General features: G+C 37.4%; 4 protein-coding genes across 5 annotated transcripts in view; 2 read left to right on the top strand and 2 right to left on the bottom strand.

The window, feature by feature from the left end:
* The first annotated feature begins 109 nt into the window (after positions 1-109).
* Positions 110-5,105, top strand: LOC117990955 (40-kDa huntingtin-associated protein-like). The gene is made up of 6 exons (XM_034978458.2): positions 110-426; positions 885-1,134; positions 1,877-2,090; positions 2,636-2,714; positions 3,286-3,398; positions 4,519-5,105. Exons 1-6 carry the CDS (start codon positions 362-364, stop codon positions 4,686-4,688), a joined length of 891 nt encoding a protein of 296 aa, XP_034834349.1. The 5' UTR covers positions 110-361; the 3' UTR covers positions 4,689-5,105.
* LOC117991067 (serine/threonine-protein kinase RIO3) lies at positions 5,102-7,763 on the bottom strand. Its single transcript, XM_034978607.2, has 2 exons — positions 6,295-7,763; positions 5,102-5,706 (listed from the first exon to the last, which is right to left on the bottom strand). The coding sequence occupies exons 1-2, from the start codon at positions 7,627-7,629 to the stop codon at positions 5,245-5,247; spliced, it is 1,797 nt and encodes a 598-aa protein (XP_034834498.1). The 5' UTR covers positions 7,630-7,763; the 3' UTR covers positions 5,102-5,244.
* Positions 7,764-8,243: 480 nt separating this feature from the next.
* Positions 8,244-26,255, bottom strand: part of LOC117990940 (large ribosomal subunit protein eL34-like) — a 192,482-nt gene continuing 174,470 nt past the window's right edge. For both annotated transcript variants that reach the window (XM_069504995.1, XM_069504996.1), the window contains exons 2-3: positions 9,663-9,737; positions 8,244-8,574 (exon numbers count right to left, since the gene is read on the bottom strand). In XM_069504995.1, coding sequence (XP_069361096.1) covers positions 8,277-8,574; positions 9,663-9,727 — 363 coding nt within the window. In that variant the 5' untranslated portion in view covers positions 9,728-9,737 and the 3' untranslated portion in view covers positions 8,244-8,276. The remainder of the gene's footprint in view (positions 8,575-9,662; positions 9,738-26,255) is intronic.
* tkv (serine/threonine receptor kinase thickveins) overlaps positions 10,165-26,255 on the top strand; it is a 158,254-nt gene continuing 142,163 nt past the window's right edge. Inside the window, exon 1 of the mRNA XM_034978725.2 lies at positions 10,165-10,265. Within this exon, the coding sequence (XP_034834616.1) occupies positions 10,262-10,265 (4 nt within the window). The 5' untranslated portion in view covers positions 10,165-10,261. The remainder of the gene's footprint in view (positions 10,266-26,255) is intronic.

Genomic DNA, 26,255 nt, shown 5'->3' with positions numbered 1-26,255 from the left:
TGCGTTTAGGAATAAGAATCTGTTGTTGGAAAAAAAACAGGATTTTTAGGGGAAAAGATTTGGAAATCAAGGAAAATTGGAGGAGAAATTATATTAAAGATGATTTTATGCAATTTTGTGGATGTTGTATTAAAATAAATTTGGTTTAAGAAATAAGCACTATGGAAATGGTGAAGTGAATTTAAGGAATTAAATCACAGAGTACAATTAAATGAACGATTACGACTTACGTCAAAAATAATAACAACAACAATAGCAATTTTTTTTCAATTTTCAAGGAAAACTTGTCCGATTTTCTAATTATTTGCATAATTTACGCTGTACGCTGTACCTATCAAATAATAAATAGAAAATCTCAAATATGGCAACGGACTTAAGTGCCAGTTTTAACGAGCAATATATCAACATAAACACAAAACTAAAGAAGTAAGTTCTTTTAAAAATAATAAATCTAATAGTTTTTGCCGTTAAAGCTCATTTTATTTCACTTTCGGCAGACTGAACTTTATATCATCATCAGCATGATCAACCCATCGCCGGCTCACTGCAGAGCATGGGTCTCCTCTCAGAGTGAGAAGGGTTTTGGCCATAGTCTACCACACTAGCCATGTGCGGATTGGTTGAACATTATATACTTAATACTAGCTGATTCCCGCGACTGCGTGCATTCAGGTTTTAAAAATCACTTGGGAACTCTTTGATTTTTTGGGATAAAATGTAGCCTGTGTCATTCTCCAGGTCATTAACTATACCTATGCAAAAAATCACGTCGATCCGTTGAGACATGATTGAAGGACAAACAAACACACTTTCGTGGGTAGTGATAACTTTGTCCCTCTTCACCCAGTAAAAAATGTTAAAATAATCTTTGGGTGTTCATACAGAAGGTTTTTGCGCAAACCGAATATCTCTGAAGCAACAAACGAGTTCATAGCTCTAGCAATACAATGCGAGCATTCAGAGCAGCCTTCATTCGCTGGTCAGACGTACATAGGTGCTGCAAAGTGTGAGGCATCCGCTGGGAACTTTTTAGGCGAGGCTGAACAACATTTGGCTGCCGCTCGACAGTTTATGAAAGCAGAGAAGAAACTGGCTGCACTGAAATTTGATAGCCCTGATAGAGAGAATCTAGAGGTATGTAGAAATGGTTAAATTTAAGTATCTACCTGAGAGAATCTAGAGGTATGTAAAGTGGTTAAGTATAGTATCTAATTGACTCCTTTCCACATCAGTGTAGTCTGGTCTTGGGGTCTCATTATAAACACTACTATGGTCTGGATAATTTGATTGACCTTCGTATTGAACACATATGATTTTTTATTATTATTGTAATATTGATTGAGCAGTCATGAATGATTGAATGAGGCTGAAACACATGATCAAAATTTTAAAAATCCTGTAGGTGTTGTTTTACCCAAAGGAGAAGAACCAGTAGGGCAGTATCACCTAATATAAGTCCCGCAAATTGCTATTGCGCTGGAAACATATCTCATTAACATCGAAATGACGTCATTTGACTATATTTAAGTAAAAATATAGCTCGAAATTTCAGTCTAGTGCTGACGTCACTAAAATGGCGGCCATGCGCATTAGCAATTTGCGGGACTTATAACATGAAGTGTTCACTTTTTAAAATTAGTTTTTTTTAAAAAGAATAGCCACGTTAAATGACTAATATTCCCCTTTCCTCTCCAACTAAGCGTAAAGCTTGTGCTAGGAGTAGGTACGACAATAGTGCAACGGGCGGGGTTTGAACCGTCTACCTTTTGGTTTTCAGTCCACTCCTTTAGCAGTTGAGCTATTGAGGCTCTTTGAATGCATGAGCTTTGCATATCTGGGGTTTTATATCTTTAGTTCTGACATAAAAATGTTGCAGGCTGCAATAGGCTGCTACATGTGGGCCCTAGTCAAGTACCCTGAAAAGTCTCCTCTCCGCACATCCATACTACTAGAACTAGCTGAAGGCTTGGTGGATCTGAACTATAAGAACGAGGCGTTAGTTTACTATGAGGAGGCAGTTGACTCTATTGAGGATAAGACAATGAAGTTGATGTGTTTCAGGAATATGTTCAACTTGTTGTTGGATTGTGGTAAGTTGATTTTGCACTTCTATCCATCTATCCACCCATACTAATAAATGCGAAAGTGTGTCTGTCTGTTACTTTTTCACTGTCCACGAGAAATGAGAGATCCTTCTAAAGATGGGTATTTATCCTGGAAAATCAAAGAGTTCCCATGGAATTAAAAAAAAAACTAAATCCGCACCAATGAAGTCACAGGCATAATCTGGTACAGTTCTTGCAATTCACGGAGGCTACGGAACTTTACGTCGTTTACATGGTCATTGCGTAAGTGTGCGTGCATGTCGGACCAATCAGTTGCGAGCAAGCGCTGTCAAACGCACACATGTAGTGTACCTTACGTGTACCGATACGACTTAAACACAAGCATGAGTGAGTGGCCTTCGTGAAATGCAAGAACTATTATTTAAAAAAAAGAAACTGTCATATCAATCAGCGCAGCATTTCAATGCTGGATCTACAGACTTGAGATTTTGCATGTAGGTTCTCTATTTTCTCCCAATAAGAAAGGATTGTGTAATTCCAATAGTATTGAACTGTCAATATTGTTCCAGATAAATATGAACAAGCTTTGGATACAGCTAATCTAATCTGTGATTCCAATTTTCATATACCGGAGGGAGTACTGACAGAGTAAGTTTGCAATAACACTAATAAATTTGTTAACACGTTTTATTTATTTATCTAAAAAAAAAGACGATTCCGACGAATTGAGAACCTCCTCCTTTTTTTGAAGTCGGTTAAACAGAGAAATTGAATGAGAATTTTCATGTAGGTATCTGTATTCTGTACTCTCAATAAAGATAACTTTAGAAGAGGTAGAAACTTCTAGTACTTTGGTGGGAGGCTACGGCTGTGACTAGTTATCATCCTACCTGCATAGCAGTGGCGTGCAGGTCATAGAGGCATAAACGCACTGCTTACCCCAGTTGTAATAGCTCAATGCAAATTTTACATTATTACCTGCCAGTAAACAGGTTCCTACCTAACTAATGCCCGCCCTGGCTTCAAACCCTGTGCACGCCACTGCTGCATAGGTACCGCTAAGGGATTTAGTATTCCTGTACAATGCTGTGTGGAAACCGATAAGGTGTTTGGGCCTAATAAAACTGCCTTCATCACTTACCACCAGGTGAATAGTCAAGGGGTTACTTGTAATGGAATAAATTAAAATATGCTTAATAAATTAAAATTTAATTTGCAGAATACAGGTGTGCAGAATATTGTTGGTTCTGCTAGTCAACCCAGATGAGGACACCAAGTCAGAATCTCTGAAACTCCTGCTCCACCACTTGCTCAATGATGAACAAAGTGATTGTAAGTTATTACCTGCTCTTTATTACTGAATATTGTTGGTTCTGCTAGTCAACCCAGATGAGGACACCAAGTCAGAATCTCTGAAACTCCTGCTCCACCACTTGCTCAATGATGAACAAAGTTGATTGTAAGTTATTACCTGCTCTTTATTACTGAATTTTGTTGGTTCTGCTAGTCAAGCCAGATGAGGACACCAAGTCAGAATCTCTGAAACTCCTGCTCCACCACTTGCTCAATGATGAACAAAGTTATAGTAAGTCATTACCTACTCTTTATTACTAAATATTGTTGGTTCTGCTAGTCAACCCAGATGAGGACACCAAGTCAGAATCTCTGAAACTACTGCTGCACCACTTGCTTAATGATGAACAAAGTGATTGTAAGTTATTACCTACTCTTTATTAATAAATATTGTTGGTTCTGCTAGTCAAGCCAGATGAGGACACGAAGTCAGAATCTCTGAAACTCTTGCTCCACCACTTGCTCAATGATGAACAAAGTTGATTGTAAGTTATTACCTGCTCTTTATTACTGAATATTGTTGGTTCTGCTAGTCAACCCAGATGAGGACACCAAGTCAGAATCTCTGAAACTCCTGCTCCACCACTTGCTCAATGATGAACAAAGTTATAGTAAGTCATTACCTACTCTTTATTACTAAATATTGTTGGTTCTGCTAGTCAACCCAGATGAGGACATCAAGTCAGAATCTCTGAAACTTGCTCAATGATGAACAAAGTGATTGTAAGTTATTATCTACTCTTTATCTATACTAATAAATAAAATTGAAGTTCTGTCTGTAATTTCGAAATAACTACCTCATATTAAGCTCATATGGTTATTTGAACTGTACCTGATTTTTTAATAATAATAATCATCTTTATTTCAGATATTACATCCATTTTGTTAGTAATAAAATTGCTTATGACTATGTTAGTAAGTAGGGTATAGTTAAAGACCTGCAGAGTGACATAGGCTACTTTTTATCCCGGGAAATCAAAGATTTCTCACGGGATTTTTAAAAACATAAATCCACGCGTACGAAGTCGCGGGCATCATATTTTTCAGTATGTTGACATACATAAATTAATGTTGACCAGGAATTATTTTTTTATTCCAGCAATACCCTTCAACACAGACCTGCGCCTCAAGCTTCAATCCATCATAATATCCAGCAGTGCCCGAGACCAGCCAGCCCTCATCAGTGTAGCGGCAGACACCAAGCAACATCTCACTGTGCGCCAGAAAGATCTACTCCAAACACTTGTTTTACTAAATAAACCAGAGTGATGATTTATTTTCCAACTGGCTTTAGGGCTCTTCGTTCTAGCCCTCTTGAGCCTAACAGAGTAAAACAATTAGCGTCGTACTTACCTTCATGTATAAGTCCCGCAAATTGCTAATGCGCGTGGCCACCATTTTAGTGGCGTTAGCACTAGCCGATGTTAATGAGACATGGTTACAGCACTACAGCAATTTGCGGAACTTATACAGTACTGCCAGTTTTATAAGTTATGCCGATGTACCTGCGCAGAAATCTTATTTTTGAATAGCGCGAAAACATCATGTTTTTCTTTTTCAGACTTATAAAAAGGAGGTTCTCAATTTGGCCTCTTGTTTTTAGTATTTTTGTGCTGTTATTGGTTATATTATTAAGACTTTGTTGTTAATAATTTATTCTAAGTAAGAAATAAAACAATAACTATCCTCTCTCTTTTATTCTCCATAATAAACATGATAAATATCTATTTTTTTTTAGGTCACTTTTAATACCAACCAACTTTTTCTCTCATGTCACGTTTTACTAATAAACATATTTTTTTTCAATTTTTCAATATGCGTCTCTCTAAGACTTTTTATCAATACTACTACCACCTATATCCACATCATCCTTAGTTAGTGCAACATCAATTACATTCCCAAAGTTGACGTTGGTGTCAACTATGTCACTGTTGACAGCAAAGTCTTCACCTGTCTTGAATGTTAGCTCATTGCCAAAGTTTGGTGATGCATCAACAATTTGGTTCGGCTTGGCATGCTTCCACATTTCATCAAAGTCATCATCATCATCGTCACCACTGTTATTGCTTCTCCCCTTCTTGGTTTCATTGGATTTGTTCCAGCAATACTCAAACGGATAGCTGACATTGCGATTGTCATCGGGGGCTATCTCGAAGCGCGATGACAATGAGTTGTAAACAGTGTGAACACCTTCTAGCAAGTTGACGTCCACTTCTTCAAAGCCTGTGATTGATTTGAACAGATCCTCAGCGGTTGTGATGTCTGGCACGTCTTTCTTTTCAAAGAACTGTAAAGAAATATACATTCTGTTAGAGTAGCTAATGCTCACAACTTTGTTGGAATGGATTTAGGTTTTCTTAACAATCCAGTGGTAACTCTTTGAATTTGCTGGATTTTACAGCCTATGTCACTCTCCAGCTCTCTATATCCATGTAAAAATCGTTTTGATCTAATACTCTATTGCTGGGTGATTGAAGGACAAACACACTTGCACTTATATTAGTAGGATGGAATTTCCATCCTATTAATATAAATGCAAGTGTGTTTGTCCTCTGCGTATTCAACAATTTCCATCTTGGAAATATTTGAATATTCAGAGTGTTGATCTAAAAATTAACTAAGTACATATTCAACCATAGCACCATGATGAAATTTAATAGGACATACTTGAAATTCTTAAAATATTATAAGAAATTTTACTCTACAACAAAAGAAAAACAGCCAGACAGACAGTCAACAAAGTGATCCTATAAGGGTTCTTTTTTTCCTTTTAAGGTACGGAACCTTAATGATGTAAAATCACTACCAATAAAATCAAACTGAATATTTAGGGACAGCATTCAAGCAAATAAACTTTAGTATAAAATAAGCTCACATTGATGATATTACGGCAGTCCCTCAACAAGAACTCCAACCCATTGGGATGATCTGGCTGCACCGACTGGGAGACATCAATGAACCAGCACTTGTTCTCCCACCACAGAATATTGTACTCCGACAGATCAGCGTGAACCAGATGCCCAACATTGTACAACTTGTGCATGGCCTCCACTATCTCGTTGTACACACTCTGCCATTTCTCTGGCTTTAGAATAACATCTCGTAACTTCGGAGCGGATTTGTTATCCTTCCCGATGAATGACATAACAAGTATGTGCTTCTTCAAGCAAACCATTTCAGGACAGTTCAATCCAATCTTTTGCATCCGCATCATGTTATGCATTTCCTTCTCTGCCCACATATGAACAATCTTCCGAGGATTCTGCTTAGAAAACCGACTTTTGAACCTATAATCGGCTTCAATATACTTATCGCGAGTTTTGAACTCATTCAGTGTAGTTTTGAAAACTTTGATTGCACACTCCTTTGGCAATACAGCTTCTGGGTATGACGGATCACTATTAGCGTGTAGAACAACAGATTCTTTACCAGTTGATATAACTCCATTGATATCTTCTAAGAGACCATTATTTATGAGTTTAAAGAGTATAAGTCTTGTGGGTTCATCGAGACCCATTTCGGCAGTGGCATGACTCTCTTTCCTATCTAACATCTTGTGTTTGCGGGCTTGATTCCACCTGGTGTGTTCCTTTAATTGGTTGAACACTGAATTGGATAATTTCATGTCGAATCCTGCACCATCGCCTGTGCATACTTCAGGGGGGAACGCCATTACTTTGCAAGCATTTCTCCTTCCGTTTATGGTGCTGTCATGTTTCGTGACCATTTCACCCTCTTTCATTATAAATCCTCGTTTAGGAAGACTCGCGAACTCTTTCTCGTTAGTTTCGAAACGATCCCAGTCCTTTTTGTAAGCTAATTCGATGTCTTCGTCATCAGATTCGGAATCGTAGACGAGATGTTCGGGAACATTACGATAGTTATCAAACGATATAGATACCTTAGCGTCTCCGTTCACCTTCTTAGCTACTCTCTTTATTTCATCATCGTGTTCTCTATCGAACTGGCATTGCAACACTTTCGCAATAACCGCGTCCGAATCACAGTACTCTTTCACGTTGGACTCGTCAATTTTCTTGAGGATTTCAGGCGAGATATCACTAGACTCAGGCATTATAGTGTCTGATATCTCCTCGGCGAACCTCAGATTTTCTTTTACCTGAAGACCTTTCGCATATTCTTCAGACATGATGTCCGATAAGTTTCGAACGTCGGCCTCTGCTGATACTTTCTTCCACGGATTCGACATGTTTCTGAATAAGTTATAACTATATCACAGTTTTTAAAATTGTAAGTAAAATAAATATTCTCTAATGATTAAACAGTAAAAATTACGCTATTTCACAATAATAATATTGTGAATCAAAGATAACTAGATTTTTTTTGATCAATGACCATAGATAAAATGTGACGTTGACTTTTTAATAAAGTCTTATGGCTCTGAATTCGTCTTTTGAGCTTGATTTGTTACTACCTACTACAAAAATTAACCTAGGAAATTAATATTCTTGTCCACATTGACCCTAATTCGGAATTTAACCCTTAGATGCGAAAGTGTCTGTCTGCTAGACTTTTACGGCCCATCGTACAACAGATTTTGACGAAATTTAGTACAGCGATAGCTTGCATCCCGGGGAAGGACATAGGCTATTTTTTATCCCGAAAAATGAGTTCCCGCGGGTTTTTTAAAAACTTAAATCCACGCTTACGAAGTCGCGGGCATCATCTAGTATATGATAAAATCTAGCTTTTCACAGCCCATTTGTTTAACCAATAGGATTTTAAAAACCATAAATCTACACAGACAGAGTCACAGGCATAATCTAGTGTAACATAATTATACAAATACAAAATAAACACGAATGATTTTTGAATTATTTATTTACACCCTAATGTTCATTTTGCAGCCTTGACCTTGCCAGTCTTGCCAGTCGCTTGCTGTGCTTTGAGGACCTTCACAATCTTCTGTTCCTCGATGAGGAAAGCTCTGACAATGCGCTGTTTAACACACTTGTGGCAGAGGACACCTCCGTACACACGTTTCACTGTCTTTTTTCTGTAGCAGAGTCTGGAACGTTCAGCGGGCCTGGCAGGCTGGATGCCTCTGAGTTTGCTTTTGCACTGGCCACACCTCGGGATCTTCTTGGGCTTCTTGACATATTGATACACCAGACGGCCACCAGGAGTTCTTACTCTGAAAGTGATATTTGAAAATGTGTTAGGCAATTGTCAAGTACACAATATTATTATGGGACACAATAGGACAAATTAAATTTATTTTCTAATGAATAGCTGTGATAGCCTAGTGGTTAGGATGTCCAACTTCTAATCGGAGGTTGGGGTTCGAGGTTCGATTCCGGGCACGCAACTTTTCGGAGTTATGTGCGTTTTAATTAATAAAATATCACTTGCTTTAACGGTGAAGGAAAACATCGTGAGGAAACCTGCATGCCTGAGAGTTCTCCATAATGTTCTCAAAGTTGTGTGAAGTTTACCAATCCACACATGGCCAGCGTGGTAGACTATGACCATACCCGTCTCACTCTGAGAGGAGACCCGTGCTCTGTAGTGAGCCGGCGATGGGTTGATCATGATGATGATGAAGGAATGGATAAAATTGAGGGAATAAAATCTATAAATATAAACTTGAAAAATTTCCAACTCAAGTTCAAGTGAACAATATTTTACAAGACCTTTGGAATCTATAATTTTATTAAATTTTCCAATAACTAGTCCAAGTTCTATATAAAAACCACTTCTAGTATGTACTTGAATTGCGAAAGTGTGTATGTCTGTTAGCCTTCCACGGCCCCTTAACCGACTGACGAAATAAAGTGATAGTTTGCATCCTGGAGATGGACAATCTTTTATCCCGAAAATTCAGAATTTCTAGAATAAAAAGGTCTCATGAGAGATCTACGAGGACGAAGTCGCGGGCTTCACCTAGTCAATTATAATGAAAATTTCTATCTTTATTAAGTAAGTAATACAAAGGTATAAAATAAAAAGGTAAACAAGATATAAAATGTCAAAAATTAGTTCTTGCATTAGGAGAGAAACTTAGGAGTTTTCATAGTCATTGAGTCAAAATTGAGGCCTACCCAATAAAGGTGAGGAGTAACTTTAATATCAAAGGACTTAGGTTATTGCCCAAAATTAGGTTATGTTTTCATTCGATGAATAATATGATAAATACAAGAAATTGTTGGTGCGAGATTAAAATTATATTAAGTTTACACTTGGAAGTAAGCATAAACTGTAATTGATAAGAATATAACTCACATTCTCCTCTGGTTTGACTTGGTGTTGTACGACAGCCGTCGCCTAAATGTAAGACGCTGTACCATTTTTACAGCTGAAATATAAAACAAATTATTTGTAACAAGCACTAAACTCTTGAAATCACCACAAACCGCACAATATTTTCATTAATTTAAACACGATTTAATTTGATTCTCTTAAAATTGCACTTTATCCGTACCTTTTTGACAACTCTTGACAAGAAAAGAAAAACATTACTTTTCAAGTAGCAACATTTTTTTTCAGTCCATTCTCAATTACGAATTGCAGGATTAAATTAATATAGACGCAACGCCAACATAGTTTAACTTAAGACGACGCAAATGGTAACTATGGGAAATAATGATTTATTTAACTTATTTATTTTCCACATACCATAACCATATTTTACTGCTTTGACGATAGTGCAAAACTTTAATCTTGACAATCTGACAGAACATGAAATAGAAAACACACTATTTTGTTTTTTTTATGGTAACACTGCTTACAAGGTTAGTAAAATGGCCGCCGTTGTGTGATGATTTTGGTGTCTGTGTTTAAAATTGGGATAAATCGTGTTTTTCAGTGAGATTCTACATAAAATGGGTAAGTAATAAACTAATTTTATGTCTTTATTATATCATGCAATTTCAAAACGATTTAAGATTAGTTTAATTAATCAGACATTCCAGAGTAGATAACAGATGATTCGATTCGATTTGTCTTTTTCAATCAAAACATGGAATCAATTAATTCAATAATTACCCTACATCAAGTCTACATGGAAAAAATACCTAACTAGTGCGTTGTCGTTAAGAGTATTTCTATTTTCTACCTCTTTCCGTGAAGCAAAACTCTGGTTTGTTTTATTACATCTATTCTACAATACCCTGATTGTAATTTTTCAATGTTTATAGTTACAGACTTATGAAGCCTGCTTTTCACTGAATCTCACTGAATACAATAAATAAATATGGATACTGAAGAGTCTTTATTCAAATAGTGTGTATTCAGTATAGTTTTGTAAATTGTAGATTTGTTGTAGCTGATTAGTTTGTGTTTCTGTACATAGATGTCCCTATTGTTAGCATTCATTGGAACTTGATTCTTCAGACTTTAGGCCTAATGCTAATATTATATTCTTCTTATATTCTTATTAGGTACCTACATGCAAGAAAGTATTAGAAATTAAATAACATATACTTGTAATTCTGTCTTGTAGTTTTTCAGTTAGTATTATCTTATTATTAGATTTTTTTCCAGTATACTTAGTTAGGTACTTGAGCCTGATCAAATGAAGATTTACACTTATAAAGCCTAGACTTGTCACTTGATGTACATTGTACAGAAACAAGTAACTTTGTGGAAGTCCATGATATACTATGTCCAATTTGCTATAATCTACTAAAACATGTGGATATAACATGTTTTAGCGGATTATAGCAAAAGAAGCTCTTGGTTCCTTGTATACACCCTGGACTTACCAAACGAGAAGAATAAAATATAGGTATGTAGTCACTTGTATTTACCCACTTTAGTTAGTTACTATAAATATCTTTTCGGTAATATACCCTAACCACTTTATATGATTACATTAAGTCTGCCAAATTCCTTTTAAATATACTTAGTAAACTTTAAGGCCAGCCACATAATATTAGTCTGTTAGAAATCTTTATGTCATCATGTTCACTTTGCAAGCATCCAAAGTGGCATATGATCCAGGAATATTTGGATAGTTCGAGAGTTCTAGTATAATATGTTGGAGCAGAGTGCCTTCAGCATTTGTCTAAATTTTTTCTGGCAGATAATTTCTTATATATGGCAAGTCTTATAGTTATAGTTTAAAAAATATATTAAAAATATGCTCCTGAAAAAAGCATATTACACAATTGAAGATTATCTAAATGATAAAAGAGCGTCGATTTGACCTGCAGCTCGTTCGAGCATCGCACAAGACTGCAAATACTATTTTATACATGGCTTCTTGTACCTATATCAAATATTTGAAAAGAGCAACCGCCGAGTTTCTTGCTGGTTCTTCTCGGTAGGAAAGGCGTTCCGAACCAGTGGTAGATGCATCCGACTATTCGTAAGTACTTGTAAAAGTTTATACGAATAAAAAAGATTTTTATTTTATTTTATTTTTTATAGTTAGTTGCAGTAGGTAGTTTACAGTAGTAATTTTGAAAAAAGTAACTGTTGCATAGAATCTGGTTTCTGAGTTGGTTTTAACTTGGTTTAATGGTGAAGGAAAACATCTTGAGAAAACCTTTGATGACCTCCCTGGCGCAGTGGTAAGCACTGTGGTATTATTAGTGGGAGGTCCCAGGTTGGATTCCTGGCAGGGATTTGGAATTTTATAATTTCTAAATTTCTGGTCTGGTCTGGTGGGAGGCTTCGGCCGTGGCTAGTTACCACCCTACTAAAGCCGTGCCGCCAAGCGATTTAGCGTTCCGGTACGATACTGTGCAGAAACCAAAGGGGTTTGGTTTATTAAAAACTGCCATACCCCTTCCAGGTTAGCCCGCTTCCATCTTAGATATACTGCATTGTCAATACCACCAGGTGAGATTGCAGTCAAGGGCTTTCTTGTATCTGAATAAAACAAAACAAACAAAAAGGTTCTTTCTTCATAATGTTCTCAAAGGTGTGTGAAGTCTGCCAACCTGCACTTAGCATTGTGGTAGACTGTGGCCAAACCCTTCTCATTTAAGAGGAGACCCATGCTCAATAACAAGCCAGCAATAGATTGAAGATGATGTTGATGAAAGGTCAATAATCCTTATCACTTCTATGTTGTGATTTGTGATAAGAATGAAACCTATTAGTCAAAAACCAAATTGTGAGGTCTAAATCTATATATATATATAAATGGAAAAGCTGACTGACTGACTGACTGGCTGATCTATCAACGCACAGCTCAAACTACTGGATGGATCGGGCTAAAATTTGGCATGCAGGTAGCTATTATGACTTAGACATTATAATATACATATATAATTTTTGAAACTTCAACCTCTAATATAGTCATATATTATTTTAGTTATTTCCTTATAAGGTATACTTACCTACTTAGTTATGTAACGTTAAATTTAAAGAAGTAACCTTTAATACGATTATACTCGTATTTTAATCCTCTCACATATAATTTAAATTGTCAGAACTAATTTGGAATTTAACTTTGAAGGAGCTTTTATTGCTCCTACAAAGATGCGCATACGCAATCGTTAACCGCCATGTTTCATCCAAGGTGTCAGAAATAAGCCTTTATAAAATGTTCAAAGGCGCTTAAGCTATATATTATAGCGGAGTGACCATACTTCATTGTGAATAAGAAAGTCCGGATATTGAAAAAAGTCTAGCGTGTCGTCGCGTTGACAGGCAATAGGTGCAATCTCCCAGTCTGACCAAAATCCATCCAATAAGGATGAGAGAATTGAGCTTAAGGTCCCTTAATTCTGATTGCTGTTCGATTGCGGTAGAATGACAGCTACAATGTCACGATCGCAATCACCTCTGATTGGTTGACGCTCGCTCACTATTGGCTACAATACATTGTTGCAACAATAATAGCACAAATTCAGCCAATCACAACAATTGAGATTGTAATAATGATTGATGCAGGTTTTACGAAATAGCCCTACTGTTCTGTTGACAGAACTATTCTGACGATCTGCACAACGACTGCAAAGTTGTAATTTGGGTTTTATTACGGCATGCACGGACAATTGACGGCATCGAAACCGTGGAGCTATGAATCAGCTTAGCTAATTAATAAATCAGAACTGTCGCGTTTCCGAATACCAGCCGTAACAGCTGCATCGAAACCGTCTATGACCTAGGTACGTACTCTGTGCGACACTCATGCTCATAGTCGTGAACACGCAAGAGCGTGTTGCATACCAAACCGCAATTTTGCTGATGATTTGCAGTTCAAATACAGACAGATTTTATTAATGGCAAAACTTAATAAAATCAATCTATCTGTAATCTATCGATACGTCACTTCACTGTTATTGTCGAAAATTGTAACCAAGCCAGAGAGAATCGTAGATACTAATCTTTAATCTGTGGTGTCGAGATTTCAGCCGTAACTGCACCAGAGCGCCAGATAGAAACAAGAAAATAGCAATCCAGAAGATCGATAACCTTGTCGAAAATTATTTTCAAAAGTAGGAATTTCACTAGAAAAAAAAACTTTTCCTAGATTATTCATTTAGCTGGTCAGCTTAAGTTAAGGCGAGGGAGGACTTGGTTCGGAGAATCGTTCGACATTGAGATGGGTCATTTTGTAATAACAATAGCAGGGTGGAACTAGGGTTGCCACATGAATGATTGTATAATTTGACTAGCTGATCCCCGCGGCTTTGCCCGCGTAGATTTAGGTTTTTAAAGATCCCGTATAGCCTATGTCACTCAGGAATAATGTAGCTTTCTACTGGTGAAAGAATTTTTAAAATCGGTTCAGTAGTTCTAAAGATTACCCCCTACAAACAAACTTAACGACATTACCTCTTTATATAATACAACGGGCCGTGCAGCAGAAATCGTAATATTTTAATTTCGCCATAACTTCAAAACCAAACGTCCAATTTTAATCATTCAAAGACCAAATATTATCTCCATAAACTGTTCTTAGTGATGAAATCATTTATTTTGATAAGGATAAATAGCATGAGTAAATAAACGCGTTTAAATGTAGTATAAGATCTACAATTAATTAGAACATTTTATGGTTCTATCTTTTATAGTTTAGGCAGCGTACGCAAAATAAGTAACTTTTCTGGTTGATTTTTTACACCTTGTGTCCGAAAAACCCAAATATCTTACGGACCCTATTTTTTCCAAAATAAAATATAGCCTATGTTACTCGTGGATAATGTAGCTTTCGAATGGTGAAAGAATTTTTAAAATCGGTCCAGTAGTTTTTGAGCCTATTCAGTACAAACAAACAAACAAACAAACAAAGTTTTCCTCTTATAATATTAGTGTAGACAACGGGCCGTGCAGCAGAAATCGTAATATTTTAATTTCGCCATAACTTCAAAACCAAACGTCCAATTTTAATCATTCAAAGACCAAATATTATCTCCATAAACTGTTCTTAGTGATGAAATCATTTATTTTGATAAGGATTAATAGCATGAGTAAAATAAACGCGTTTAAATGTAGTCCAAAAAAAATTCAAGATTTTTAAATAAAAAATGGTTGCTGTGCCTCACTCGACATAGATGGGTATAGTGTGTCGCGGACTTTTTTGTAGATATTTATAAGATCTACAATTAATTAGAACATTTTATGGTTCTATCTTTTATAGTTTAGGCAGCGTACGCAAAATAAGTAACTTTTCTGGTTGATTTTTTACACCTTGTGTCCGAAAAACCCAAATATCTTACGGAACCCTATTTTTTTCCAAAATAAAATATAGCCTATGTTACTCGTGGATAATGTAGCTTTCGAATGGTGAAAGAATTTTTAAAATCGGTCCAGTAGTTTTTGAGCCTATTCAGTACAAACAAACAAACAAAGTTTTCCTCTTTATAATATTAGTGTAGATTATATTTATGAGCAGAAAATCATTTAAAAAAATACTACATACCTAACCTGCCTGCCTGAGAGTTCTCCATAATGTTCTCAAAGGTGTGTGAAGTCTGCCAATCCGCACTTGGCCAGCGTTGTAGACTATGGCCAAAACCCTTCTCACTCTTTAACTTTAGTTTATTTTGTTTGTTACCTCAGATTGAGGATTGATCTCTAAAGCGTTCATTTCGCTGCAGCGATCAATCCTTAATCTGAGTATAAGTTTATAAGTTAGAATATAAGTTTACATATATAAGTACAATTTAATACGTAGATTATAGTTATTTTTAAGGAGCGCCAGCTCGCCAACAAACTGGCTCACCAGTTTGGCGAGAAAATAATAATGTAAATATTTGGTGTACCTACGCTTGTTATAAATAAAAAAAAAAAAAAAAAAAAAAACTCTGAGAGGAGACCCGTGCTCTGTAGTGAGCCGGCGATGGGTTGATCATGATGACATACCTAACTATCTATTTGTAAGAATTGAAGTACCCCTCGATAAACCTCAAAGACTCTAGCATTATCATGACTAGTTAGTTAAGGAAAAATCCGAAAACCGTGAATTTGTGGTTACATCATTTTAAAAAAAATGTATTCTTGAACAAATAATTAGTATTTTCAATTTCCAATGTAAGGTACCAAGTGGGATATCATAATATGAAAGAACTTTACTTGCTTCATTCTAAAACAGATTTTTATTTATTTTTATGCATTTGTATTTGTTTTTGATTTATCGTGCAAAATGTCTGGAAAAATACCCGGGTATGGACTACGGAACCCTCGATGCGCGAGCCTGACTCGCACTTGGCCGGTTAAAGAAAAATCTTTAATGAACTGTTTTTATATGCTGAGGGAACTTAGAAGCTAGTGCAGTTAGCAAATCACAAGTTAAACGCAACGTATGATGCAAACCATAAGTATTAATACTACCGGCTGTAAATAAATTTTAATGATAGTTTGCAAACATTGCAAACATCAGAAACAGATCAGTACACGGGGAAACATGGAAAATAATTTTACTATTCACCTTATGACACGCGACACTTAATTAGATCGTACCAACGCGAACGCTTAATTGAATATTATGTTCCACTTGAATCACGTCACGAACGTTTCCATTGAGCTTACGTTACCAATTGAGATTATTCCAACTCCGATTCCAACAAAACGGATATATTTCACTGGAATATGCCCAATGATTCATTGGGAAGTTTGTACTTTGTATCGCACTGAAATAGACTTGTGAATAAATACGCGTTGCCGTTTTAACTGAAATTAATTTAACGACAAATATTTATATCTGTCCTAAAATGTTATTACTAACATTTTGTTATTTTCTTGTGATTTATTATTAGAGCACACGGCAGTGCTTCGCCAAGACAAGCCAAACTAAAGGACGAGGCACTACGTACCTTTTCTCGAAGCGGCCTGGATGATGCTAAAAAGCTGAAATTTTCAGGATTTTATTATTTACTCGTAACTACATTGTTTGTTCGACTTTATCATAAGGTACTTAAGTATTGTTATAATGGTAGAGTCTAGATAGGGATCTACTATTAAGTAACGTCCCAAGGTTTTAGCATCAAGTGACTTAGCATCTAGGCTACATCTAAGTCTGTTTGTACAACTGTCGTTTCAGCTTCCGTAGACTGTATTTTTACTCATTGTCTGTCAATTTTTTTAAAGTTGTACATATGCGTTCGTCGTTATTACTAAAACTAAAAGTTCAAAAGTAACTTTTGAACTTTCAATTCTTCGTTGCCAACCCTAAACGTCTGTTCGCTTTCTTTTCGTTTTTCGTGTGGAGCGCAGGCCGACACCTCGCGACAATACGCAGACGCCCTTCGGCTCTGACTTGATCTTACTATTGTTCCACTCCTATACAATCCACTGTGAATGTATGTATTATGTACGAGTATGTATAAAGCCGTAATAGCCTAGTAGTTAGGACGTCCGCCTGCTATTCGCGAGGTCGAGGGTCCGATCCCGGACGTACCTCTAACTTTTCGGAAATATGTGCGAAATATTTATTACTCCTTGAATGGTGAAGGCGATTATAGTGAGCCGACGATGGGTCGATCATGATGATGTATATGCGGTGGTTAAATACATTAAGCTAATTTGTACTTATGCTTTGGCCAAGTTTTCCCATACTGACGTAATAAAACATGTCATATTTGTTGTGAGTAGTATTCACTGGATCCAAAACCAAAACTAATAAGGGTTTTTTTTTATAAAGAATATTAGCCAAGTTCATCATGATGACTAATATTCCCCTTTCCCCTCCAACTGAGCGTTAAGCTTGTGCTAGGAGTAGGTACGACAATAGTGCATGGGGTGGGGTTTGAACCGGCGACCTTTCAGATATTATATACTTATAAAAACTAACTATAATATGAAAAACTATAATAACTATAATATGATGAAAGTAAGTATAATATGTACCTGTGGCATTTACAGTTTACACACTTAAATTCTCCATAACACCTACGAAAGTACAATTCGCAATAGTTTCGTACCGCATTCAAATGACACCCACCGTATAGTCTATACAGCCTATATAGTTTGTACAGAATACACTACCGCGTAGGACGTCGATATATTATCCAGTCATCTCTTCCTACGCCCTGAAAAGCAACTAATGAGCTGTTTCTTAACTCTTTCCCATTATGTTGCGCCTTTACCATTTCCACGATCATGTGATGTAATCTTAGACCAATAATGGGCATTCATTAGGTCACCGTTACTTCCTACTGATGGATAACTGCAGTATACAGCAGAATACTGTGGGAATTCTTTGATTTTCCTGAATAAAAAGTAGCTTATGTCCGTCCCCGGGATGTAAGTTGACTCTGTACCAAATTTCATCAAAATCGGTTAAACTGTTGGGCCGTAAAAAGCTAGCAGACAGACAGACACACTTTCGCATTTATAATATTGAGTATGGATTAGTATGGATAAGTAGGTATGTAATTCCTAAAACCTGTGCCTAAAACGCTCTAGCTTGTCTCAATCGCAGACGTAATGGACATAAAATAATTTTTAATAACCAAAAAATTCCATAGCGTTTTTAAAGATTATTACTGACCTTTCAATTTCTTACGCATGCGTAATGTAACGTTTATTCTTTAAATAAAAATCATACAAAATGACCGCAAGGCAATCCAGCACGCAATTAGGATCGGGGTAGTATAAACCATTATCAATGGTCATTTACTTGTGCCGAGACGAATCGGAAACTGTCTATAATGTTGTTCATGTGATCACATTTCCTCAGTTCAGTTTCTTTGTCGACGTAGTTAGATATAATTCCCGTAACCTGCTAATGCGCGTGGCCGCCATTTTAGTGACGTCAGCACAAGAGTGAAGTTTCGAGCTGATGGTATTCTATCATACCTTGGAATGGAACCCCAACTTTTATCGGTTCTTCGAACAATGTGGCTCATTGCCATTTCAGCTTCGAAATACATCGCCGCTGGCTACTGCGGGCACAGCTAGGTCTCTTCCCAGAATGTGAAGAGTTTAGGTCATACTCCGCCACGCTGGTCAAGTTTGGATTGGCAGACTTCACACACTTTTTAAGAACTCTCAGGCATGCAGGTTTCCTCACGATGTTTTTCTTTACCGTGAAGGCAAGTGATAGTAACTCTGAAAAGTTAGAGGTGCGTGCCCGGAATCGAACTCCCGACCTCCCGAATAGGAGGCTGCACCGTTTTTTGTGACTATATTATTCTTATCGTGTAACTATAAAATAATTTAGATTTTATCAAAATAAATCTCTACTTAGATTTTATAGCTATACAGTTTAAACGTTTTAACTCAAAGGGTTTTCGGAGATCGTAATGATAGGTAAGTATGTAACTGAGATGGGTTTTCACCGATTAGGGATTCTTTTGTTGGACTGAAGTGCTCCTTAAGCGTCTTCTATTATCCAGAAGATCCTTTACCCTTTGAATATATAAACCAAATCATTACTGAGCTCTCAAAGCTTTTTACTATGTTTAGATCGGTGATAGTGATACACTAGCTTATGCTCGCGTGGACTACAAAATTTTCAAACCCCTATTTTACTCTGCTATAAGACCTACCTGCCTGCCAAATTTGATGATTCTACGTCAACGGGAAGTACCCTGTAGGTTTCTTGACAAACCGACAGACAGACAGACAGACAACAAAGTGCTCCTATTAGGGTTTCGTTTTTCCTTTTGAGGTACGAAAGCCTAAAAAAAATCGGTATGTGATAAAAATTTCTTTGATATACCTACATAGGTAGTTGTACGTCTTATTTATTTTCTTGCACATAATTTATAATTCTGAGCATAGGTTAGTATGTGTGTGCTAGCAAAATTTTGCAGTTTACTCCCACAGAAATAGCTCAAAAATTCGGCTCATTTCTGAATCATGTTTGTCACATATTAAAAATAGAAATTGTATAGTATTTTTGGAACTGGCAACTGTTAATTCCGACTGTTACGCTTGTTATACGACCTTTTTATTGCTATCATAAAAAATAATTACACATTCGTTTACAAATTATACAAAAATGTTGTGGCTTAGCTTTTAAAACAAAATGTTATGAGTTTATGACATAGGTAGTTTTGGTATTGTAATTTGTGAGCAGTTTTGATGAAAAAAATACACTATATTTGTAAGCTCATGAAGTTTTGGCAGTTTGAAATTATGATTATGGGTTTTATATTTGAGCGCAAGGCTGATCGCGAAAATAGCCGAATTATTGGAATGTCCACACCGATGCGTTTACGTCAGAAACGGTTACGACTCTGTAGTAACGTAAGTAACAAACGTACGAATTCACGTATGTTTAGTGTTTACGTGTCGATGACCCTTACAGAAAATACTAAGAACACATTGTTTCAAGTGTAACAAAGTTTACAATCTAGGGCGTTACCCCTCTAAAATGAGGTATTTCGAACAACAAAGCGTTTGGTCAGATTTATAAACATGGTATCGCATTCCTGTTGATTTCCTTGCGAATTTGTACAAACCGTTTAGTCACTCATGTTTTCATATTGAGCCTTTTGAAATAGGTACGATTACTCAACTCATACGTCAAGGATGTAAACTTTATCCCAAACAAAAACATTTCATATGAAATTTCATTTCATTTCATTTAAAAAAGTAATGTCCTAATAATTACACCGTAATTTGAAGCTCATTTGGTTTTCTTGTTTTCAACTTGGCAACATTATTAAAATTTAAACATTATCAAGTATTCAAAGGAGTACAAAAATGTTGCCAAAAAAAATAATTGCGTAAGTACAATATTTGTTTGCGAATATTATCGCGTGGTGTACGGAACCCTTTATACGCGAGTTCGACTCTTATTTGGCCAGTTGTATCTTTAATAAGACGTCTAAACGGCTACAAAAATCTAAAAGAGATAGGAAGGGAAACTTCCATAACAAGCACGGGTTTTTGAAAGTGGATAAGCAATCTAAGATAGAATATTACCGATGCTTATCTCGAAGATAATATTTTTATTTATGTCTTGAAAATTAGATATCATGATTGTAAAGTTGTTTTGATTATGTTTTCTTGTAAAACGTGTAATTCTAAGGTGGTATTATAACAGCAGTGAAGGTGTTATTTACAACACATTAAAGATTATTCTTGACTCCGTACAGAATTGATGTTATCGTACATGGTTTAAAATTATGTAGGTACTAGAGTGTTGAAGAGCCGTGTGATAGACTTTTTAGGGTTCCGTACCTCAAAAGAGAAAAAGGAACCCTTCTAGGATCACTTTGTCTTTATGTCTGTCTGTCTGTTTTAATCATATACAAGTTAGCCCTTCACCCGGTAGTGATGATGCAGTCTAAAATGGAAGCGGGCTAACTGGAAGGGATATTGCAGTTTTTATTAAATAGGTACATACCTTTTTGGTTTCTACACGGCATCGTATCAGAACGCTAAATCACTTGGCGGCATGCCAGGCCAGACCAGAGATAATTTAGAAATTTCCCCTTCCGGGAATCGAATCCTGGGCCTCCCAGTAGTAAGACCACATCGCCCACCACAGCGCCAGAGAGATATATGCCAAAAATAAAGTCGATTGGTTGCTTAGGGCGTGAAGGCCTTAAGGACACACACAAACACACTTTCGCATTTATAATCCATACTATCCATATTTCCATACTAAGTGTGCCTGTCTGTCTGTAGCTAGCTTTTCACGGCCCAACCGTTCAACCGATTTTGATTAAATTTGGTACAGAAATAGCTTGCATCCCGGGGAAGGACATAGGCTACTTTTTATCTCAGAAAATCAAAGAGTTCCCACGGGATTTTTAAAAACCTAAATCCACGCGGACGAAGTCGCGGGCATTACCTAGTATTATTATAGATGTGTCCCACTCCCTATCTCGTATGCTCGGGATCAAGGAGATGGTACGATAATCCTTATATTTATTCGTCCTCAGCGCACCTAATTAGACCGGCTCAAGCCAACCCAGCCTTCACTAATACGAACACATTTATCTGTATTTATTTAAGGATCTCTCATGAATACTTGCGAGTGGCGATGTTAAGAGGGAGACTCTCCGTCACTCGCTCCATACAAACGTAGTTTGGCTCTCAATACTAACCCATCAAACTCAATGAAAATTTGTAGATACGTTCTAGGAACTAATAATAAGTATCTATGTCAGAGTTTTTCCAGATTTCTGTTAAAATATTTAGTTTCAAAGTCAACCTTAAGAATTTACATACAAATCGTGTATTTCAAAACTTATTTTTACGGAAATCTGGCAAACCAGAGACATAGATATAAGATTTTTCAGCAAGTATCATTTAGAAAGTGTATTATAATAACATGCAAATAAATAAGTACATGTTTGTATGAACATGTCAAAAACCAAGCTTATGACAAATAGCACCAAGCGGAGGATAGAAGTGAGAGGGGACAGAATTGAATATGTCCAGGAATATATTTACCTTGGCCAAATAGTTTCTTTTCAGGCTCGCCAAGATAAAGAAATCACAAGGCGTATCGAAAATGCCTGGAGAAGCTTTTGGTCATTGAAAGAACTGTTAAAAGGCAACTTTCCATTACATCTTAAGCGAAAGCTCATGGACATGTGCATTCTGCCAACTCTCACGTATGGTGCTCAGACTTGGTCCCTGACAAACTCTCAAAAGTCCAAGCTCAAGGTTTGCCAAAGAGCCATGGAACGCAGCATACTAGGTATAAAACTAGCAGATCGCGTAAGGAATTCTGCTATACGTTCCAAAACGCGAGTAGCTGACGTTGGCCTTGGAGCCGCTTTACTCAAATGGGACTGGGCAGGTCATGTGTGCCGTATGCCAGATGAGTTATGGGCAAAATCTGCTTCTTTTTGGACGCCCCAGAATCATCAACGCCAGCGTGGTCGGCCGAGGCGACGTTGGCGTGATGAATTAGATAAATTTACAGTTACGTGGCCTGAAGAGGCACGAAATAGAAAATTGTGGAAGGATCGGAGGGAGGCTTTTGCCCAGACGTGGGACAGCACAGGCTGATTTAGATTTAGATTTAGATTTAGATTATAATAATACCCAATCTGAATAAATGATTTGAGTTTGAGCCGTGTTCGTTTGCCTAGTAAAATTAGTTTTGCGCTTGCGTCCATAACTCTGACAAGTTTCTGACATGACTTGTGACTTTGCTTCAAGTTTAAGCAACTGCGCATGCACGAATCACGCACATGCGTACAAGTAAAAGCAAATGAACATGGCTATTAGTTTCTAGAACATCAATATGATTCAAATTCGATCTAATCCCTGACATGAAATTACATCGAATTTGATTAATATTCAAATGAGAACCAAATTGCGTTTGTATGGTGCGACTGACGAAGAGACTGTCGTTAAGCCATGCTTAATGGCTTCTTTCCGTCGCTGGGCGTTTGAAGAGTTACAGCCCTGCGAAAACACCCAGTCTATAAATTGTTCTGTTTACGTTTGCTCTGATCCTTTTCATCATTTTCGTCTAATGGCCTGTAAATATGTGTAGCAAGTACTCAAGTGTATTCGGAATAGTTTTGACTAAAGATGGACCATTTCACAGATAAAGCATGTGAAAAATCACGTGAAAAGCCTTTTCATAATATGAAATGTGTCCTACCTGTGATGACGTATGAAGCGGAAACGTGGACACTGACAGTGGCCTCGTCCACAAACTAAAAGTCACTCAGCGCGCTATGGAGCGAGCTATGTTGGGTATCACTCTCAGGGATAAAATTCGGAACGAGGAAATTCGCAGAAGAACAAAAATTACCGACATAGCTCAAAGGATTAGCGGGCTGAAGTGGCAATGGGCAGGTCATGTCTGTCGCAGAACCGTCGGCCTATGGGGCAGAAGTGTTCTGGAGTGGAGACCCGGTACGGGTAATCTCATTGTGGGACGACCTGAAGAAGGTTGTCGGGAGTATTGTGACCGAAGTTTTTATGGAAAAACATGTAGATGCATAAATCTTATGCCCGCAAAACTCATTACCATAAGCCTTCGATGTATGATTAGTCTACTATTTTCGAAAAACTAACTTGAACTTTCGCGGCTGGATGTATCAAACCACTTTAAAAATAGCAATCATGTCCCTCGCTAGTTTTGAGGAATACCTCCTTTTATGTGTGCGTTAAACGCTCGCAGTTTAGAATTACCTATTGCATGGAGTTTATCTCGAACTGACACGTTGCTTCAAACGATTTTATATTGGTAACGTGCGTGCAGCGAATGTTAAGCAGTTTTTGCGGTCGAGTGCTGAATGAGTTGCCTATTGCCTGCAATTTGTCCGTACGTGCGAAGAGGGATTGCCTCTCCTAATTGTAGCCTGCGCACGCCGACAGTTCTGTACGCTTAGTATAACATTTTACGTCTTACTAACTTTGCTAGAATTCGAGAGTCGAAACACAATAACGTCAAAGTAAAATGGACCTAAAGAGCCTTGAATTGAAGTCAAAAATTCAATGCCACTGATTTTAATTTCGCCGCGTTTCCGCTTGGAGCGCTGGCTGTAGATGTGTAGACAAACTTGAGCTTTAAAACAAGGTATTTAAGATCCAGTTTACTGTAACGCGGAAGTGTGTCGACACTCGAATACTATCAACGTTGGTGAGACATAAAATCTCGTACTAAGCGTATTGTTTATATCGAACAATTTTCATTTTTTACCACGAATGTACTTCTCGGAAGTGTATGGTATTGGCACAGTATAAAGAGAGACAGTAGTGCGATGCGTTTGATCTCGTGGTAAAGGACGTCCGTGAAGACCGTCCCGTCAACAAAATGCCCAAACTACTTAGGGTAGTTCGAGTCGCTCCTTCGTCCCGCATTTAACCAATCAAATCAAATCCAAAATTATAAATATGAGATGAGAGAGAGATGGTAATCTTGACCTGTCGCGGACTATACTAATGTAATACCATATCCTTACTCTGTGGTATTGGCATTGGTTTGGTAATCTTACTTCGGTATGTTTGATTGTATGCAATCGGAGACTGCTCAGTGTTCATCCAGAATGGAATCCTGTAAATGTTTGAACAACTGGGCGACCGGTTTGGCAAGAACCTATTTAAGATTTTATTGAATCTTAATAATTCGACTTCCCAATATGGAAGTAAGTGCTCGTAGGAGTTAAAGGCACAAAAATAGTCGCCGACATCGCGGATTGACTCTGAATGGTGAATGCCGAGGCGTGCTCGGCTTTGGTTAACTCGATGGGGTACACGTCGTTTTTTGTTGGTCGGGCGTTGCAAACGAAATTATGCCTCGTCCGGCGCCGCGCGGCCGTATCCACTCCTCTTTTTACATCGTCCGCGTCGAATTTTATTATTTTTATTTAACACCTGCGCCCAGTAATCTGTATTCGGAGATCTCCCGAACGCTTAACTCTTTTTGGTCCCGTTTTTGTGTCGGGGCCGACCAATTTATTGCGGCGGAGTTTTGTCCACTAAAAAGTGTCGTTTAATTTTTCCCTGCTGCTTCGTTGACAATCGATTATGTTCGCCTTTGATTAAATTCCTGTTTGGGCTGAAAGAAAATTCTTAGATTTTTGTTCTTGGTGGGATTTTTTTTAATTCGTCGAACGAAAGAAGAGGAAGAAGATCACAGACAGACAACCACATAAAATGAAGCATTAGAGCTAGCGCGCACTACGGTAAATTTCAGTACTTTTTTCCGCAAAATCTGTGATCTATAGAACTACATAGAAGCACGCGCCCTGCGGAATTAATTCCGCAACGGATTTTCATACATTTAAATTAAAAGGAACTTTTACTAGATTCTCATAACTTGTCTTCTGGATGTGTAATGCCCGTGTCATATCATTCATTAATCGATATTTACATAATTAAATTGATCATTAATAGCAATGTTTATACCCGTTGATTAGCGCTGCGCGTGGAGTTGATTGCGAAGTTAATTGTCGTCAACTTTGGACATTGGGGCAGCGCCGGCGCCGGCTGACCTTGCGAGTCGCTCCAGATCTGTCTCGTGCCCACTTTGACTGACACTGCGAAAAAGATATCATTCAGATTCGTTTGGTGCCTAACTAATACCTATCAGATTTAATTAGAAGTTAGTGGGGTTGCAAAACTATAAAACGGATTTATGAATTTTATGAATTTACTTAAGTACTAAATAGTTATCTGTGAGATGCGATAGCCTAGTGGTTAGGACGTCCGCCTTTTAATCGGAGGTCGGGGGCTCGATCCCGGGCACGCACCTCTAACTTTTCGGAGCTATGTGCGTTTTAATTAATTAAATATCACTTACTTTAACGGTGAAGGAAAACATTGTGAGGCCTGAGACCTGCCTGAGAGTTCCCCATAATGTTCTCAAAGGTGTGTGAAGTCTACCAATCCGCACATGACCAGCGTGGTAGACTGTGGCCAAAACCCTGAGACCCGTGCTCTGTAGTGATGGGGATGGGTTGATCATGATGATGATAGAATAGTTAACACCCAGTTGCACCTGCTGTAAATAATGGAATGTAGCGAATGTAGTCCGCGACAGGTCGAGAT

The sequence above is a fragment of the Maniola hyperantus genome, chromosome 19 (assembly GCF_902806685.2).
Source record: "Maniola hyperantus chromosome 19, iAphHyp1.2, whole genome shotgun sequence".
Taxonomy (NCBI): domain Eukaryota; kingdom Metazoa; phylum Arthropoda; class Insecta; order Lepidoptera; family Nymphalidae; genus Maniola; species Maniola hyperantus.
This window is presented reverse-complemented; position numbering and strand designations above follow the sequence as displayed.